The sequence below is a fragment of the Sinohyriopsis cumingii genome, chromosome 12, assembly GCF_028554795.1.
Source record: "Sinohyriopsis cumingii isolate HCF-2022 chromosome 12, ASM2855479v2, whole genome shotgun sequence".
Classification (NCBI taxonomy): Eukaryota; Metazoa; Mollusca; class Bivalvia; order Unionida; family Unionidae; genus Sinohyriopsis; species Sinohyriopsis cumingii.
The window spans coordinates 100,564,651-100,583,768 of NC_142972.1; the positions used below are offsets into that span (position 1 = coordinate 100,564,651).

General features: G+C 35.2%; 1 protein-coding gene across 1 annotated transcript in view; it reads right to left on the reverse strand.

Annotated features, from left to right (window-relative positions):
* Positions 1-929: 929 nt before the first annotated feature.
* The window catches only part of LOC149787096 (uncharacterized), a 45,189-nt gene continuing 27,000 nt past the window's right edge, over positions 930-19,118 (reverse strand). The window contains exons 8-16 of the mRNA XM_089976045.1: positions 17,883-18,128; positions 15,411-15,704; positions 13,663-13,928; positions 12,810-12,975; positions 11,347-11,700; positions 8,871-9,152; positions 6,446-6,886; positions 2,924-3,187; positions 930-1,090 (exon numbers count right to left, since the gene is read on the reverse strand). Of these exons, the coding sequence (XP_089832171.1) occupies positions 930-1,090; positions 2,924-3,187; positions 6,446-6,886; positions 8,871-9,152; positions 11,347-11,700; positions 12,810-12,975; positions 13,663-13,928; positions 15,411-15,704; positions 17,883-18,128 (2,474 nt within the window). The remainder of the gene's footprint in view (positions 1,091-2,923; positions 3,188-6,445; positions 6,887-8,870; positions 9,153-11,346; positions 11,701-12,809; positions 12,976-13,662; positions 13,929-15,410; positions 15,705-17,882; positions 18,129-19,118) is intronic.

The window sequence follows — 19,118 nt, forward strand, 5'->3', positions numbered from 1 at the left end:
AGAAGACTCAATCAGTTGGAGAGTGACTTCAGAAAGAGAAAATCCCCAAGCCCCGCAAATCCAGCAGAAGTGACAATGTAAATCTAAGAAGCTGAGGATTGAAGCTTGGCATCATAAATGGGGAGTGAAGTGAGGTCATATGTGGGTCAAACTGGTCTCCATATACAAGGTTTGATGGACAGGATGACAGATCCATTTCCAGGAATTTATTATGTTGAGGTCTTTGTCCCTGAAGATACTTTGTAGTATACCTAGGCCAGTCAAAATGAAAATAGACCATGTCTATAGAAGGATGTTGTCCAAGTTATAATATTATGATGAGTTATAGAATCACGGATCCAATTTGTGCATAGGTGGAGCGTGAGGACACTTTGTTGTGCTTGTTCCCTCCCTGCTTTTCCTCGATAGCTGTGAAGTGTAACCCGAGGAGGCAAAGCCTAAAAGTATCACCAGCAATGAGGAGTCCTTTGGTAGTAACACAGGTGTCGGGCTGCTCTGATTGTGTAGATTTCTGGCATTTTGCATATGAAGAGTTCTTTATTGATTTATCTCCCTTATCTCCCAAAACTTCCCACACTGTGGACATGTCAGCATGCAGGCTTATGTCTTCATCCTTAGTTGTGCGTTTCTGTGCTCCGCCCATTGTTCAACCCGTAAGACAAATAAAGCAGTACATGTAAACCTGTTGTAGCTCTGCACCCGAGTCCTATTACTGAATGTCAGTACAGATCTCTGCTTTATGGTGTTACTTGGAAAATAGCAGGCAAATTTAATAGAGCTATAAAGCATCCAGGTAAAAACCAAAATAATTCACCATACTATATGTGAGAGGTTCAAGGATGACCTATGAACAATGAACAAAGGAAGATACTGACTATATGCTGCATCAAATGTGAGGAAAGAAAGCTATGAGAGAAAGAAAAAATGTATTAACCTTCGTCTTTCTCAAGTGCGATCATAACAGCAGCATGTAATGGTGTATCCCCTGCAGCTAAGGAGAGAGCAGATGGACTAGCACCTCTCTTCAACAACTCGGCAACAACCTTGAAATGACCTTCACTTATGGCTGCTTGAACAGCTGCTCCTCCATCTGTGTTAGATATTATACTGGACATAACTTATCTTGATCGGAAATATAATACAATGAATGTAAATAAACAACTTAATATATTAACACATGGTCATGCTCATTACAGGAGGGAAGTACAAGCAACAATAATGCAGCTCTATATTCAAAATACAGAATTGTTCTAATATATCATCATGAAATATCTGCCACTACTACAAATATGTGTGTATCTAACTAAACTGGTTTATGTTGCTTTATGCTGTGCAATTTGTTACATAAATGTTTATTTCTTGAAAACCAAGAGAGAAACATTATTTCTAATCATTTCAATACATGAGTGTTTGTGTCTCTATCCCTGTGTCTTGTGACAGGAGAAAATAATTATTTATTTCGTTATTATAAAACCTGAATATCAAAATTGTTTTCTATGATACTATTTCCAGATAAAGATAACTTTTTGGGCTAAAAATGTTTAGAACTTTATAAAAGCTGCTATTTTCTGTCGCAGAAGTCAATGCTTTTGTAATTATTGAATTTCATCTCGTTTGTGGAAGATAAAATGGCAAATAAGTGTTTGATTGTCATATTTATTAGTACAACTACTATAATGGTCACAAAATTCAAGATGTCTATGCAGTTTGTAAATTACATTTTTATTAATATAAAATAGCTTTTATTGCTAAGTTTGCTCTTGTATGTTCTCGTTAAAAATAATGAAATACACTCATGTGTCACCAAAATTAGCTTGGCAATATTTCTAGCAAAATGGATATAATTGCAAGAGGTGATAATGCATCAACTGTCAGTTTTTGCTGAATGGGAAACTAACAAGATTGTTTTCTGTAATTTTTTTGCACTGTTCTATCAACCTAATTGATGATTAGGAGACATACTAGGGATAATAAACTAGCCATACTGGGTGAACTAACAAAACAATCCAATGGAAAATGCTAACATAATATTTCCTGAAAGATATTAATCATGAAATGTCCCAAAGTTAACAATGCATTTAAAAGCTATTTTATAAAACTAATTTCAACTTTTTTTTAAATGTCTAACCATATATAATAAACAAAATATGCACTTCAGAACATACCACAGTATGGGTGACCTCACTCTGGTGGCTTGCATGAACAAAATTATCAAGTTTGAGTACTGATTTAAATGGTAGTTCTTCTAAGGTGGCAATTATCAAAATCACTCTATAGCAATAATAAAATTGGAACAAGTTAGCTGGTTGCTTTGCTGATGGTATTCCCCATACTGTTCAAGCGGTCCTGCATTTTAAAACACAAACCTAGGTAAGCAAAAAACTATGTACAAGAAGTTATGTGTACAACAAACATACAAGACCTTGATCTGTCAGTGCATTATATGCAAGTAGATTGGTACAGAGTTACAAAAACCTAGATTTCATATCACGATTAATAAACATTTTGATGAAATAGATCTGAATTTATACTGTGCAATGGAAACTACATGTAGGATTACAAATCATGACCAGCAACAGCATGTTAAAAGTATATCTCCATTTATCCTGTACACTTTGGTACAACAACATAGATCCTGATGTGGCAGCACATTATGTAAAGGTAGATCTGCTTCTACACTGTGTTCTAGAAACTACTGGTAGAATTGCATATTATGTTAAGATAGCTCTAGGTCAGTAGTGAGAGCAAAAGAACTAAAGGTATGACTCGACAGATTGTGGTCAGACTGCAATGTATGTGATGGTATATCTGGGTCTACATTATGTGCAATAAACTATGGGTACAAAGAAAATGCATATATTTTAATCTGCCAGCACATTCTCCCTGTTTGCAGATGTGAATGTTTAAAATAAACCAAACTCACCATCTTTGCCAAGAGAAGCACCACTGTCCAAAAGTGTATTCATTATCTGAAGCTGTACATTCTCTGCTGTAATACAAGATGTGTCCTTCACCACCTCAACAAGGTCAATACAAGTTGCGAAATTCTTCATCTTGTCTGAACCATTTTTGGTACGGTATTTTTCGGCAGCAGCATCCACTTGTCTCCATTTTTTCTCCTTTATTAGTCCTTCCATTATATGCTGGTACATGTTCTCTGACATAGTAGTCAAGCTATCATTTATTTCTGCATAACAGAAAGAGGTAACTAGATGTTCATATGTTTTTAGTGAATAATCAATTGCTACAATATCTATAATAGTCTGTTATAAACTTAGTATATATATATATATTCAGTAAAAAGAAACTTTTGTTGTATATTATGTTTTGCCAAGAATACTTACATGATCACATTAACATTCAGAATATATGCCTGCTTTCTCCCAAATCATCACTACTAAAAGACAAATATCCATCTCTTCTGTCCACAACATATAAACAAAGGGCAGTAACTCTTGTTCATTACCTCCTCTTGCCAACTCAAGGTATCACCAGGTTTAATCTGAGTACTACCAACAAAGATACTCACATAGTGGTTTGGTTAGGCAGGTTTTCATGTAATGTGTTTGAGCAAGTATTCTTGGAGAAACATAATTTACAACAAAATGTGCTTCCTCCTTTGAATACATTTTCCAAACACATTAGGAGGATAGGTAATAAGTGGAGAGAATTCTGAACATTCCACTTATACCTTGTGTATACTTCTAGGGAACCAGTCAATAAACATGGTCACATTTTAGACTGACTTCTTCACAGACCTGATGATATTCTTCAGTCTTCACTGGTTCCTCAAGAATTTGCTTTAGATCACCTCTGCATCATTTGGCATCCCACCCAACCTCCATCTCTGTGTGCTACAAAGTGAAACATCTGTATGATAAACAGACCCTAATAGATCATGCATGCTGAATGGACTGATTTTACACTACCATACCCATGCCAATCTGCTTGTGTAACTATTCACTAAGATTCTGGCGTTATACATATATGAAGCCATATGTTTGAATAAACAGTCGGATCTGTCGTTAAGATCCGTAATAGAATACAGGTTGTGACTGCTGGGCTGACTGGCTGACTTGATCCAAAAAACGCCTCATGTACCCAGTCTTACAGACCTGAAGGCTAAGTTTTGACTTGCATGAGGACATAAGCCCAATCTTTGCCACTGTATCCAAATTATTTGTGACAAATGGAAAGAGTGGTTAAATTTAACCTGAACTGCTGTCAACTGACACATCTGGTGCTGAAAGGCTCGCATATCCAACTGCAATCAAATCATATCTGTATTGATCTGTCACAAATGTGCTGCTGTCACAGCTGAATGTATCATCTGTCTTGGGGGAGGGGGATCAGTAGCATTTACCACCAAGTTCAAAATTTATTTTGTATTCAGATATATGTTTAGTACATCAGTACTGGTCTTGCATGCTTTTCATCTCTTTTCTTTGACTTTTGCTAATAGTTTGCAAACCAACTTTCCAGATGTCATTAGACCACAAGCTGCACAAACAGCATGGGGAAGAAGAGGTACTTTTTTGTTAACAACAGGAAGAATTCATCCTTGTCTTTTTTTGCTTACTGCTTGCATTTACTGCATATAGAAGACATTTTCCTAAAACAGGAAAGGAAATGGAAGCAATAGTTAAATTAACCTGTTAATGTGTTCATAATTTCCTAAATAACACCTGTTATCAACAGAGTGCATGAGGTGAAGACAGTATGATCAAACACTTGAAAGTCAACATGCATCAAGGCTGTTTAGTGGATGGCTTGAATTTCACACAGATAAGACTGTTATTAACAGGTGGCTTACAGTGTTGTGTATGTAAGTGAAGCTTAAAAACTGGCAACAGAAGGAAAAGGTCAAGAGTTACCCTGCTCATTGTCTATATGATATAGTAGGGCTGTATTTAGGCAATTAGCTTATATTCCAAATGGTAATGTGATCAGTGAGTGTATTCAAAGGAGAAATGTTTATTTTTTTACACAAATATCCATCTAGTGAGGCTGAAATACAAAACTTTACCAAACTGAATGAAGCATACGGATGGATAGAAATACAAGATTAGGGCTTTTTCCTAAGAGTACATGAAATTTTTTAATTAACTTATTTACTCTGACTATCCACACATACAGTTCCCACATGATTTTCCTGACACTTGACTCTAAAAGTGACCTAAATCCAAAACTTAAATGGCTGAATTGACTGATGGACAGACATGGGTAACTCTGTGTTTCCCTTACACATATATGATCGTTCAAAATGATATAATTCTTCTAACATTTAAACCTCCCAGATCAATCTTCCAATTGTCAAGGTAATTAGCATATATAATGTCAATGCCACACTTACCCTAGAAAAGCCAGTTAAGTATAACTGAAAATCTACCCAAGAGAACCAAATAGCTCAATATAGTGTACATCAACAAGCCATGACTCACTACTAAAACAAACGGCCAAGACGCAATACTGCAAATACTGATAACTTTGAGAAGGACACAATTATCTGTGTGTATTGAGTGGACCAGCATAATATGAACAGCACAATATAAGGTCATTTTCATTTAAGTCTTCTTTGTAAACAACCACAATTTTCTTCAGAGTGACCTTGACCATTTATATTCTGATCCTCCTATTAATGGACTTCTTTCATACCCTACCTGCAAGTCATCCACAACGTTAAGGACTTTGATGCAGAAATAATACGTGTAGGAAGCCATCTTTCTTAACTCAGTCAGTGATCCTCACCTTTGAATCTTTGATTTCCAAAATCCATATAAATTTTGCCTACCCCAAGGATAAGCCATCCACAAAATATGATAAATGCACATGAAGAACTTGTAGAAAATTTCAGCTTGAATCAGGAAGAGCATCCCTGACCAATCAAAAGGATTATTTCTTACAAGCACAAGCCATCCACAAAATATGGCATCTGTATTGAGATTAGTTTACTGAAATAATTTCTTACTTCAGTCACAGTACAACTTACATACAAGTTAAATCGTGTGGAATAACAGACAGATGACTAGATAATATCACAAGCTGAACACAACAAGCTCTGCCATGTGAAAGGTATAACAAAGTGGTTTGGAATTTGTGTGTTCAGACACATTTACTGATTTATAGTTTGTGACACATGACACTGTAGTTATGGGAAAAAATTCTACAGAACTGATCAGTCAATGGGCCTAATATATAGATGAAGCACTTCCAAAATATTTACAAGATTTCAATGATCTTATATCCCATACACCTTGGAATAAGACTATGGTAAATAATTATATGCCTACCCCATTTCAATTAGTAGAAACAGTAATTTATAATCCTAAAATCAATGAGGCATGGGAATTTAGAATTGCAATTAGAAACCTCTTGCATAATGTAATGATACAAAAGAGCAAAGAAAACTGTCATACAGATTTGAATAGTCAAAATGTAACCTTACCAGGAGTGGGACTTTTTCCTAATTTTTGAATGATGATACTAATCACTTTATTAATGATTATCTCATGCTGACTGGATTCATGTCTGAACTCCAGTACCCTGACCAGCTTCTGGTACCCATCATCCATGTTTCCCTTGCTGAAGTCTAGTTCACTGTCTTTGATCAGTTGGTCACAGCCATTACAACTTATAGGAAAGTGATCAGCTGCTAGACTATTACTCTGACCTTGAACATGATTTCCATCTTCAGGTAACTTATCTTGACCTTGAATTTTCCCTCTCTTGCTTTTCTTCAGTTCCAGTGCCTGGGCCTCCATCTTGCTCATATTTTTTGGTTTAGCTTTTGCAAACCTCTTCTGAACCATTTCTCTGATCTTTATCTGTCTGGCCTTACACAATTCAGGGTCTTCATCATGCCATTTTCTCAGCATGTAATAATTCTCTGTAAAACGATATAAAAGTACTTTTTCTGTTATGGTTCTATGGTCTTAAACAAAGTAACAGAAAGAAGCTAAACCAATGTGTTTTGTAAAATTGACAAATAGTTTAATTCTCACTGTTATAAAATGAAAAAGTACAAGGAACTGAAAAATATTGTGAATTAAATAAATAGTCCTCAACATTCAATCACAGTTCCTAAAGAATAAAGACTTCCAAATTAATTTGTCCTGAATGTGCTAATAAACCAATGGTTTTGAATGAACTGATGTCTTCATGTACTGTCCAAATTCTCATTTAGTGAATTCACTAACCCATAATATTTAGTCCAAATAGTAGTATGAGCACTTTGCAATTCCAATAATTGATTAAAAGAAATGATTCTTCTCAAATTAAATCTAAACAGAAAACACTGAAATAAAATAACAGTTTAATTAATTGGTTACTTCTTTCTTTATAGGCATCTTCTTGACTATACTGCAATAGATCATTACCTGATCAATATCATCTATTTTGCAATACCTTGTCATTTGATTTATGTCATAACTCATTCCCACCCAACATGTGTTGCAATATTTCAACCATACAATTTTCAAACTGTAAACAGGTTCATTTTCAAAATAATTTCCAAGTCATATTCAGTAAACAGCCTATTTACAGCTTATTATCTTAAAAGAGAATCTACACTCATGTACCCAATTTGCTATATAACAGGGGTCTCCAACCCAATTCACCACCAGAGCCACATGAGGTTTAGTACAAGGGCTGTATCACTGAAACCTTTACATACAGTTAAGGCGGCTCATATAATAGGTAGCCAGTTGGAAACAAGAAGAGAATGAAGTAACAAATTTTTATCTAAACATGCTGGCTTTGAAGAAAACTGTTGCATTATTAATTATTTCACAAATTTCAAGATTTGTTGCAGAATGCAAGAAATAACTTCATGGGGCCTGCATCTTGTTTATAAATGATCATCACACTCTACAGTCATGGATACAAATGAAACACGATATTCATTACAACTCCTTCAATAATATTTGCTTAAAACAGTCATATTTTATACATTCCAAAATGTATGCATTCTAAACATAACTGGCAAATATCAATTTAAATAATTAGCCATATAATATTTGCAATGGGGGCCCAGGTGGCCAAGTGGTCTAAAGCGCTCACCTCTGCTGATCACTGCCATCTCACCTATGTTCACATCAGTTCAAGTCCTGGTTCGGCCAACAAGTGTATGCAAGAAAGCTTCCCTTGGTTGGGTGGTTCTTACTGGAATTTTCATGGGTTCTTCCTCCACCAATTATACTGGCTACCATGTAAAGTCTATCTTGCACTGAACATGGCTTTTACACCCAAATGAACAACAAAAACAAATTGCAATAACCTTTATGGTCAATGTACATTACAAACTATACTTATATTTACTCCTGTTAACTCAAACATTAAACAGTTGAAAACTTTCATTTGGATGAAAGACTTGTCTGGACTCCCTGTAAAGCATTATATTGACTTTTGGATTGAAAAGCTTGAAAATAACAAAATAAAAAGCTTGAAACAAATATAATGGTCAGCAGCTCTTTGTTTAAAGCTTTAGTCCTAATTTTGGAAACCATGTTTTGGCTCTTGGTCTGAAAATGGAATATTACTTTATGTGCTGTTTCAAATAAGCATTATATGTGCCAGCCATGTAGGTTTCCCATACACACACTCAGAGATACATCTTTTTGTTAAAGATAATTATTTTAAGATTCAATATGATAGTAGCAATTATACTGTTACACCAGCATATCTTTAAAACCAAAAATGTGAACTATGCGCAGGGAATCACACCACAGCACCTAAAAACTGATCCAACCAGAGAGATGGATGAATGGATAAATGAATGGATAAAGGTAACAATATATGTCCCTAAGGAAATGGTTTTACAACCTACAAGTCAGCATTACAAGTAATTTTGCTTACTTTGCCATGATCATTACCTTCAATAGTTGAGATAATATTTTTATTCAGGGTGTGAATACTGTAAGTCACATCTCGTACAGTTTTCCCCTCATGATTCTTTATATGAGGGTTGACCCGAGCTTCTGCCAAGAGTGTTATGATTTGGTGTTGGTGTCTTTCATCCTGACAAGGTTCACGCACAATGACATGAAGTGCTGTGTTTCCATCCTTGTCTAGAAGGTCCTGCTCATTGTTTTCGAGGACAAAAGTATCCAGGATGTACTGCAACAGACAAAGGCTCCTCTTGTTCATGAAGCTTCCTGTAAAAAACAGCAAATTTTAGATACAATTTTCAACTCTTTCATAGAATGGATGGATGTGTGGATACATGGATGGATGGATGTGTGCGTGTGCATGCATGCATACTAACAATAATGACTTTATTTATACTCTGCTTTGGTGGTTTTGCTATGTTTACCTTTTTGTTGTATTGCATGCTCATCTTTTCTGGTTACCTACAATACTTTAATTACAGGTTTTATGAAGTGAACAACTAAGTTAAACCAAGGACGACACATAAAAAATATACTGACACTAACGCGTTCAATATTTAATTTAGGACCCCACCAGTAAAATCAATCTAAGGATGCAGGAAAGGCACTTTCAATGTAGAGTTGTCAACCCATAGATGAAATTTAGAATTTTGTATCATTTTCATATACATGTTTTGAGCAATCATGTATCATTTACAAACTGCCATGTATATTTACACATCTTACTTGGAAAGTGTTGCCCTATAGAAGTTTGCATTCTTTATCTTGTTTTCTTAACTAAACAGACCAAGAATATTTGAAAAGTGAAATAGTATATAAACCTACATGATGATGAAAAGCACATCCAGTGGTCAAAATTTGTGGAATATAGGAATAAAAACTGAATGAAACCTTTGACTCCACTTCAAGATGCAAGAGTAAGGAGTACATGTATTACCTTGTTATAATGCTGTCCATGGGAGTCATAGAGCATAGTACTTCAACTGCCTTACTACAACATAATGAATAAACTCCTGATGTTATAATTTAAATCATGTTATAATTATAGGCCATTATCATACTATTCTCCAGAATATTTATTTCTATATTTGAAATTTGCTCTCATATGTCACTGACGATAACTTTACTATGGTACTTTACATCTTACAAGGTACACTGCAAAGTGGTAAATTCATTTCTTGTAGAAATGTAGATATTGTATCTTCTTTCTTTAAAACACTCTGAATGTGTGTGTGTGTGATTTGGACTTTTAACATAGCTTTAACAATTGTTCAGTCATATCACTACAATGTCTGCAGTGTGAAAGTTTATAGCGATGTCTAGCACTGAGGCATCATGCCACAGACATGTAGCATGATGTCCCAATAAGTCACATTATCCTGACACCAGGCCAACCAGTCCTAACTCTAAACTTTAATGCTGAGCGCCAAGCAAGGCAGATGTTAGTACCATTTTTACAAGTCTTTGGTATGACTTGGCCGGGGATCAAACCCACAACCTCCCGCATCCAAGGCAGATGCTCTAATCACTAGACAAACGGAGCGGTCACACTCCGAATATGAAATAAACACTATTTTGCAAATTTAAATGGTCACAATTATCATCTCTATAGACGTTTATTATCATGAGACAGCTGTACATATATAAAATTGTTGTACATTATTGTAAGAGCCACAGTGGTTAGTGTGCCAGTCTCATAATCAGTGGGTTGATGGTTTGAATCCTACCCCTACAGGATGGTTGCCAAAGTAATTCACTCCCATTGGCTCAGTACTAATTAGTCATTCAAATGCTGATGTGATGCTGAGCTACATCAGTAAATATAACGATTGCAGAGGAAGTGTACTGAACCGATTATTTTATTGATTTATTGATTTATTCATTCAATTTTCAAACATGCATCATGACTGATTTAAACACTTCAAAAACAATTTATTTTGTAAATACACCACTTCCTCAACTAAAAGCCCTTCATCATAAAACCCGTTGTTATAATGCAAGTGTGGTCACGGATCACATTTCGTTATGTAATAGTAAACTTATATGAATCATAAACTTCATCATAATTTAGTAAAGTACACTACATGGAGATATTATAATGAAGAAGAACTGTAACATCATTTCAACAAACCTGCTTTAATAGTCACCTGAGGAAGAATGAAAATATGTATCATCAATAAAAAATCCCTGTGATAGCTCAAACAGAAAAATTAAATAATTTGATCTCAACAAATATAATCTCTACACATGTGCATTAAATGATGAAGTAGGTAACTTGATGGAAAATGTGTCCTGAGGATAACATAATATCTCTTTGATAAATGTGACAAAAAATGTAATATGGTCTCAGTTTACCTGTTTTAATGGTCATATAGGCAACTGCATGGAAATATTACCCCCAGGGTATGATATTTCCATGGCAGTTGTGTCAAAACATGTAAATAATATTATCATAACAAACCTGCTTTTAATGTCATATATGAAACTGCATGGAAATACGTGTCACCAGGGTAACAAGAGATCTCTTGATGATCACTGTGACAGAAAATGAAGTAGTGGATTATCTGCATCACCCAGGGGTACATCTTTGCTTTGTGAATGTTGCATAGTGGCTTCAAGCTGACTGGAAAGTGGGCCTCTTCTGGTCTGTTTGTACATGCCTGCATATATGCAATGTATGCCTCATCCCAACAGTCTTTCTTGATGAAGCTGTAGGCTGCTCGGTACCAAAGGAGCTCATATGTGATGGGAGTCTCAGGGATTCTGGCATCCAATGGAACTAAAGTTTTTAATGAAACAGGACTTAGGGAACTGTCTATATTACATGCAATACATCCATAAATAAAATTCATAAATAATTCACTGTATCTGATACATAACAAGAACTAGCACTGTGACTGCAAAAACCTGCATATATGGGTAAATGGATTACATGAGAATAAAGCACATGCAACATTTTCTGCATGTCTGTAGCAAGAATAAATGCATGTTTATGAATGACAAAGATGAAACTAGACAATTTTCTCTTGTAATGAATGTTCAAAGGACAAAAGCACAACAACTAAGTTCAAAACATTTTAGAATACCATGCACTTCACCTAATACACCTATCATATGTTTAATAGTCATCTGTCTAGGTGCTACTTACATACTATACCTAAGATCAGAAATAAGGGTCAGGAGTACAAGCGTAGAGCAAAACTTAACGCATTCAAAATCTTGGTCCTGGTGCAACCAGCGCAGAAGATTTTTGAGGCAAGATATGTACTATAATGCTGAAGATCACAAACCTGACAGCTACACTACAATTAAATTCATGGTGACCACAATGTCTCAGAAAAGTCTCTGATGATACTAAAATGTTAAGTCAGGACACTGCTCTTCTTAAATCTACATGCAGTGTTGAATGCTACAAACAGATAAATTTGCAGATCAATTATGATTAACTATTCTTTTTTAGAAAATATAACTGTCATGGACATACACATTTCAAGTATTTATGTATTTTTTAAACTGTTGTCAAAACCCAGCAAGACATCAATAATGATAGAACGAATTAAAACAAAAAAATAAATTAGTTATATCTCCAATATGTGTTTTTACCCTATTCATCCATTCTGGGGCAGGAGTGATAATATGAGAAGGAAGAGTATCTGATATTATATTACAAACGCAGTGGGTGAGAAGTTAATGAGCCACAAGTACTGGAAACATCTTTAACCAGATATAGATACATCCACAACAAAACACTAGACATTTGACTCACCCATTTCAAGATGCTGACTTAGGGGGATACAAATAAATCATTTTTTCTGAGTGAAAATGAAATGGCAATGTTTGAGATGTATTGCAATTAGATATATTGATAGTGCAAGTATGTGAGGATTGATAGGTGTAGAAAGGTGAAATAGGTAAATGGTTTACACTTGTCTCTGGATAACATCCTATATGTCTGCGTCAAATCCATTATGATTTCCACCTTTATGTTGTCACTCTGATTCACTGCACACTTTAAAGCATCCACTAGGGCACTTAAGGAGATCTCCAAATTACCAAGTTTTCTTTGTGCATGTCCCACACGCATATGGCTCTACAGAAAAAAAGAACACTCATCATTTTTACTGGGCATATATTTTTTAATTATTTACTTGCATATGCTTCCAGAAATGAGAACAATTTATAAGCAAACATTATTCATAATTGTATCTGTGTATCCAATATTCACATGTATTTAATGTTTTCAGTGTTGGATACAGGCAATATAATGTATCTGAGTATATATTTTTCAGGAATGAATTTTTAAAAATTGTATATACCATAATGTATCTTCCTGTCAGCCTATACAAAAATATACATAGCAAATATACATGGTCTAATGAGAATAAACGAGGTATCCAACCATTCCTGAACCCTGAATTCCTTCTAACCTTTGACCCACAACAACAGCTATAACCATTAGTTTTTCTCTGGAATTTCTTTCGTCATACATTCTCTTCATCTCTGCAACCATTTTCACCTATCAATCACACAATCGGCTGGTTTCTAATTTCCTTGACATTTGAAGAAGAAAAAAAACATCCATGTACCAATATATCATGCTTAAAAGCACTGTAGTACCTTTTTTCCTACCTTTACTCACAATGAAAGTGCCTTTCTAAACATGGAATCTCAGCTGATGTAAAAGATAATAAATGGCATTAACTATTGCAAAGAATCTTAACATTACTGACAGTTCCACCACCAAAACTGGAATAATTCTAACTGTCTTAGCCTTTACCTTATACCAATGTTCGTCATACACCACACTCATCATAGCATCGTCAAGAGCTTCCTGACATTTGTGCTGGCTGAGAAAAACTGCTGCTCGATTCCCATATAAAGCAGCAATATCTCTCTTTGTCATTCCTGCTGGTACTTGACTTCCATGCCTTTTAAAGACCCAAATGCCTCTGTTGTAAGCTTCTAGTGCACCCTGGTGGTCCCCTCTTTTGAATTTGGCATTTCCCTCTTCTTTCAGCTTTGGTATATCAGCAGTAGTAAACTCTATAATTATAAATGCAATTTTGTATCATGTGCATGCTTTAAATATTCTCATCATAAGTCTATTAAAATCACTTAGTAAACCAGAAATATATCACAGTATATTCTGGAAGAGAGTGCTTCTTGCCTTTGCATGATACAGTTTAGTAACCTCAACAGGTACATGTGCACAACTGTATTCTCAAAAACAACATCGTAAATGACAATGCTGAAAAAAACATATTAGCGAGACAAATAAGCTTAAACTACTTTTAAATTACTAAAAAGGGTCATGCCTCTGGAAAACTCATCTGAGCATAGTAAGTCAACCATCTGGATTAGAGTTCATATCTAAACTCATCAAAGAAAGGATAGTACTGTTGTTCAAACATCAAAAAGATCTTGCTGAAAATTTGTCTAGTGTACACAAAATTATTTTTAAATCCACACTGATCGGAGTGAGTGTCAAATGTGCAGTAGCCATAACAATTATACTGTTTAAACGTGTTAACAACCTTTTGTCTTGAGCTCTGCACTCATGCATTGTATTGATGCTGGTGGCTCTATTATGTCAACAGATGTTGTACACTCCAGAATAACTAACTGTTCATCAGGCGTTTTGGCATATGCTAAGAATGGGATTTGCTAAGTCAAACACTGTCGAATCTAGCCAATGGTTCATCCTTCCCTCAGCCACAACATTTACTTAAAATATGAGTCTCACTTCCACACTATTCCAACTACTGAAATACTTTGCGTCTTATATATGAAGTAACATCCAACTACAAAGAATATTGCCACTGACCATAAACTAGCCAATAATCTTAAATCACAATGGCTTAAACTACTCATTCAAGACAATGCTGAGTTACTTTATTATGCCTCTTTTTGGTTCACCAAACTTCAATCAAACTGTATTGTTCCATTTGGTGTGTTTATGCATATAAGCCTAATGGCATTATATAACACAAGATCAAGTAAGCTACTATTGATCAGTTTAGTAATCTGTGTGATTTTGCTTGCTTATATGTTGCTACCTTACCATGTAATCAATTTGTCACAATGACATAAATATATTCTATTGTGTTTTCTTTATTTTCTATGTTGCAATATACAGATAACCTTACTAATCATTGATGTTTATGTCTACCTGTATTTACCATTGAATAATTTTCTTTCGTTGCATTATAGAAATAGTGCAGTTAAGGATAGGACCAGTAACATTTTCATCTTACTAGTCCTGTGAGATTTCAGGATGTGTTGTGAGTTTCACACAATCATATGAACATCCATAGGTTAGCTGTCAAAACTACCATTAAATAATTTAACCCAGGTCTTTAGTGTACATGCATACATGTAGGTTTATATGACTTTCCAGGTCTGACATGAGACAAAATATTAATTACTACCAGAAGGAACACTAACAGTATCAAACTGGAACATGAGTTATGTGCACATAACTTTTGCTAGTTAAGAAAAGTACATTATTTAAAGCTAAAAACTCACTGTGGCATGCATTCATGAAGAGGTTAAATATCTTTCCAGCATAACTCTTGTCTAGATAGTCAACAGGGAGTTTTCCATCTCTATTTTTCACTGCTGCATCCAGTCCTGCACTCAGCATTACTTTTGCTACTTTTTTCAGGATCCTCGGCTCTGGTAAGGGTCTAAACTTGGCCATGGTGTGGAAAACTGTGTCACCATTTCCATCCAATGCAAATTCAAAACCAGGTCTGGGATGGATTCCCAAGTAAACTTGATTCATAAAGGTCTGAAAGTTATTCAGTAGAGTTGTCCTGCCTGGAAGCATGCACAAAAAGATATACCTTTACACAAAGTTCATCTTCTAAAGACTCTAATTCTGCCAAAAATCATCACACAACCAAATTCAAAGAGACATGATTAATCCTGTGTGCATGGAAAAATTACTGAGATCCATATCTTCATATTTTTCTGACATACATTGCCTTTATCAAAAGCACTGTTACTCATTACAACTCATTACAAATTTGAAACTTTCAATTGAGTTTTGCAATATCATGCACACTGCCATCCTATCAGCTCTGATTAGCAAACATTTCTCATCATGGTTTTCAGAAAGCACAGATTATGACATTTAAATTGCTTGCATTAAGGTCATGTGATCAATTTTAATCACTGATGAAGGCAGTGTGATACTGCCAAAAAAGTTCAAGCTCTGAAGATATTTATCCTCTGAGTATGGGAAATTGCTAACGATTATGAATTATCCAGCACAAGCAAGGAAACTTTACAGTTGGAAACAAGTTGTTTAACTCATCTAGGTCTTTTCCCACAACAAAAATGATCCTAAGATGACATTCATTTTACAATTATTTATCTATATCCCCCAAAATTGGTAAAGAATTTCACATATTAAAGGACATGAAACATTTCAAAGGGACTGGGAATAAGCAGATGACATTGCTGAAGTATGGTAAAAGATATGTTTCTCAACAGGATCTAGCATCTGTGCACATGATCACATTCAGCTGCAGCTGTTTTAGAGGCATTCCTGTAATGAGCCAACCTTGGTTGTGCCACTGGTCCAGGAATGATAATATGTCACTTGTAGTGCTGATCCTGTAATCGAGCGGTATGGACATGTAATTATTTGCCATGTCAGCCATCTTCCATAGTCTTACCTAAATGATCTATAGTGCATCCTTTTAGGGCTTTATATCGACAAAATATGAATAATGCAAAGTGGTAAATAGGACTGGATGTAGCCTTATAAAGGAATTTTTGGGGTTAACCTCCTTGAGGAACTGAAAGAGGGTCTTCAGAGGTACACATTCTGTACTCACACCTGCTTATATGGAATTATTCTCAAGCCTGAAGAGAGCACATAACTGATAATTTTCTCTGTATACAAAATGCAGGTATTTCAAAAAGAAGAATGGAGGGGAGCATGAAATTATGCATTTCAGATCAGGATGGGTGGCAAATTCATTCAGACTGATGGAGAAGGCAAGATGAGTTCACTTTAATACGATTGACATTCTCCCGGCAAGCCTTTTCTGGTTAGGAATGGCCATTCTAACAAGAAGTCTGGAGAGATTGTGGGTTCCAAACAATCTAAACAACCCACTTCTCAACATGAGTTCGGATCTCCTACAAGAAAAAAAGTGTTATTTACCAAATCTAATGGTACCAGGATTGCCCAATCATATGGCAGAAATAGATCAATCCAACACTGTTTAAAAAACAAAACTGAGTTGGGTACCTACCAAATAGTTTGTGATTGGATGGGAACATGAGTCAAAGGAAAGAGAGCAGAGGCATAGGGGTACAGATACTTTGTTTCCTATCCTCTTGATATGAATGGCTCTGAAACTGAGTAGCAGGTTGTTTTTGTGCATAGGATTGACGTCGCAGCTAACTTCTGAGTTGAACATTGAATGATCACATATATCATTTTCATCATATAACTGAGGGTGAATCAAATATGATGTGTAAGGTTATGGATGCTGTACAAAGTGGATCCAATATCTGTATCACTCTGCATGGTCTGCATGAAATTTCACACTTCAAAGAATAGGTGTCATCAGTCCAAAAATCATCAATTAGTAAAGGTTTGGGGCAGATATATCAAACTGCCAGGCAAGGTGTTTTCAAACTGCTGTTCTACTGAAACAATTCATAATTCTTTATTTTGATAAGAACTGCTCGAGTAACAAGTTTTTATATGTATCTAAAGAAGACTGTCTTCATGTTCCTTAGGTACATGTACAATGTATGTTTAAATGGAAAAGCTCTGACTTATTATTTCCAAGATTGTTTCCAAACCATTTATAAGCTATTTACTGGCAATACACTACATTTTCCCTTGCTCATAATAATGAATTTGCAAGAAGGAAAAAAGTATTTTTAATTCACACCAAGTGGCTGAAAAGAGGGGAATCACAGTTTATTATAGTAGACTGAAAGCCCAAATATCTGATAAATTGGAAATATTACCTATAAGAAGAGAAAACCTGACAGCTGCATGTAAGGTTGTGTCATTTTCAGCTTCACACAAGCTGTGGAAAGAGGAATAATTTGGTGAATGCATAAGCATCATTATGGTGAGGGGATCAAGCCATTTAACCACTGTTTTGGGGTTCCCCTCCTTGAGGAACTGAAAGAGGGTCTTCAGAGGTACACATTCTGTACTCACACCTGCTGAAACTCCTTTGACAAGTCTTTTGATTTCATTTGTATCATCTGTAAGGAAAAAATAGTGTTCTGGGATAAAGTGAAAAATTTCAAAAATGGCATAAAAACTTCATTAAACTTTCTCTGTTGGCTTGTATGGCACATATATCATAAATAAACAAAATCAAGAATAATTAATTTTGCATATTTGATTACTACCACATTTACAGCAATTTCTACCTGGGATGTTATATGCATTCCTTTAAACCTGAATGCAGCACTCAGAATGTCTTATGCAAGCAAGGATCCAAAAGTCAATTAAGCTACTCATTTCTGTCCTCATTATACTTAGCATAGTAGATTTCCCCATTTCAGTACTTATACAATTACTAAAGAACCACATGTACCCACTAGGTGCAAGATTGATGCTAAAATGGATCCAACCTATGAACAAAGTCTGCTGTAACACGTCCCCTTAAATACATATATCCTAAGTGAGCAGAATTATAACTTGAGCCATTGCTGCTGCACATATAACCCTTGCTATCTTATAAAGGTTTTCAGTCGATGGTGACACCATTCAATACCGTATCATTTTAATGCCAAGAAATTTTCCTTCTAGTGAACTATCACACATTTTTACAAGATATATGAGGGAAAAGTTAAGAAACTGAGAATGTCCAATTGTTATCAATTTGTGTCATCAGACACTGTTACACTTGCCCCAGATCAATGGCAATTTCAACGCAAACCTAAGAAAAGATTCCAGCAGATATTTATACAAGTATGCAATTACTTTCACAAAGCCAATGTCAAAGAAGAATTCCATCTGACTCAATTGTCAAACTTTTGTATCAAATGGTCTTTTATAGTGAAATTTCTATTCTGGATACTTACTCCACAGTATCATATAAGGGAATATTGCTCATTGGTCAAAAGAGTTTGAGTTACACTAGGTAATTAAAGCAATAATGTTTCAACAAATCTGCTGCTGTTTTGACATTATGCACTTTATAAATCAATAAAAGTAGACAATGAATTCAGATCTACTTTTAGCTA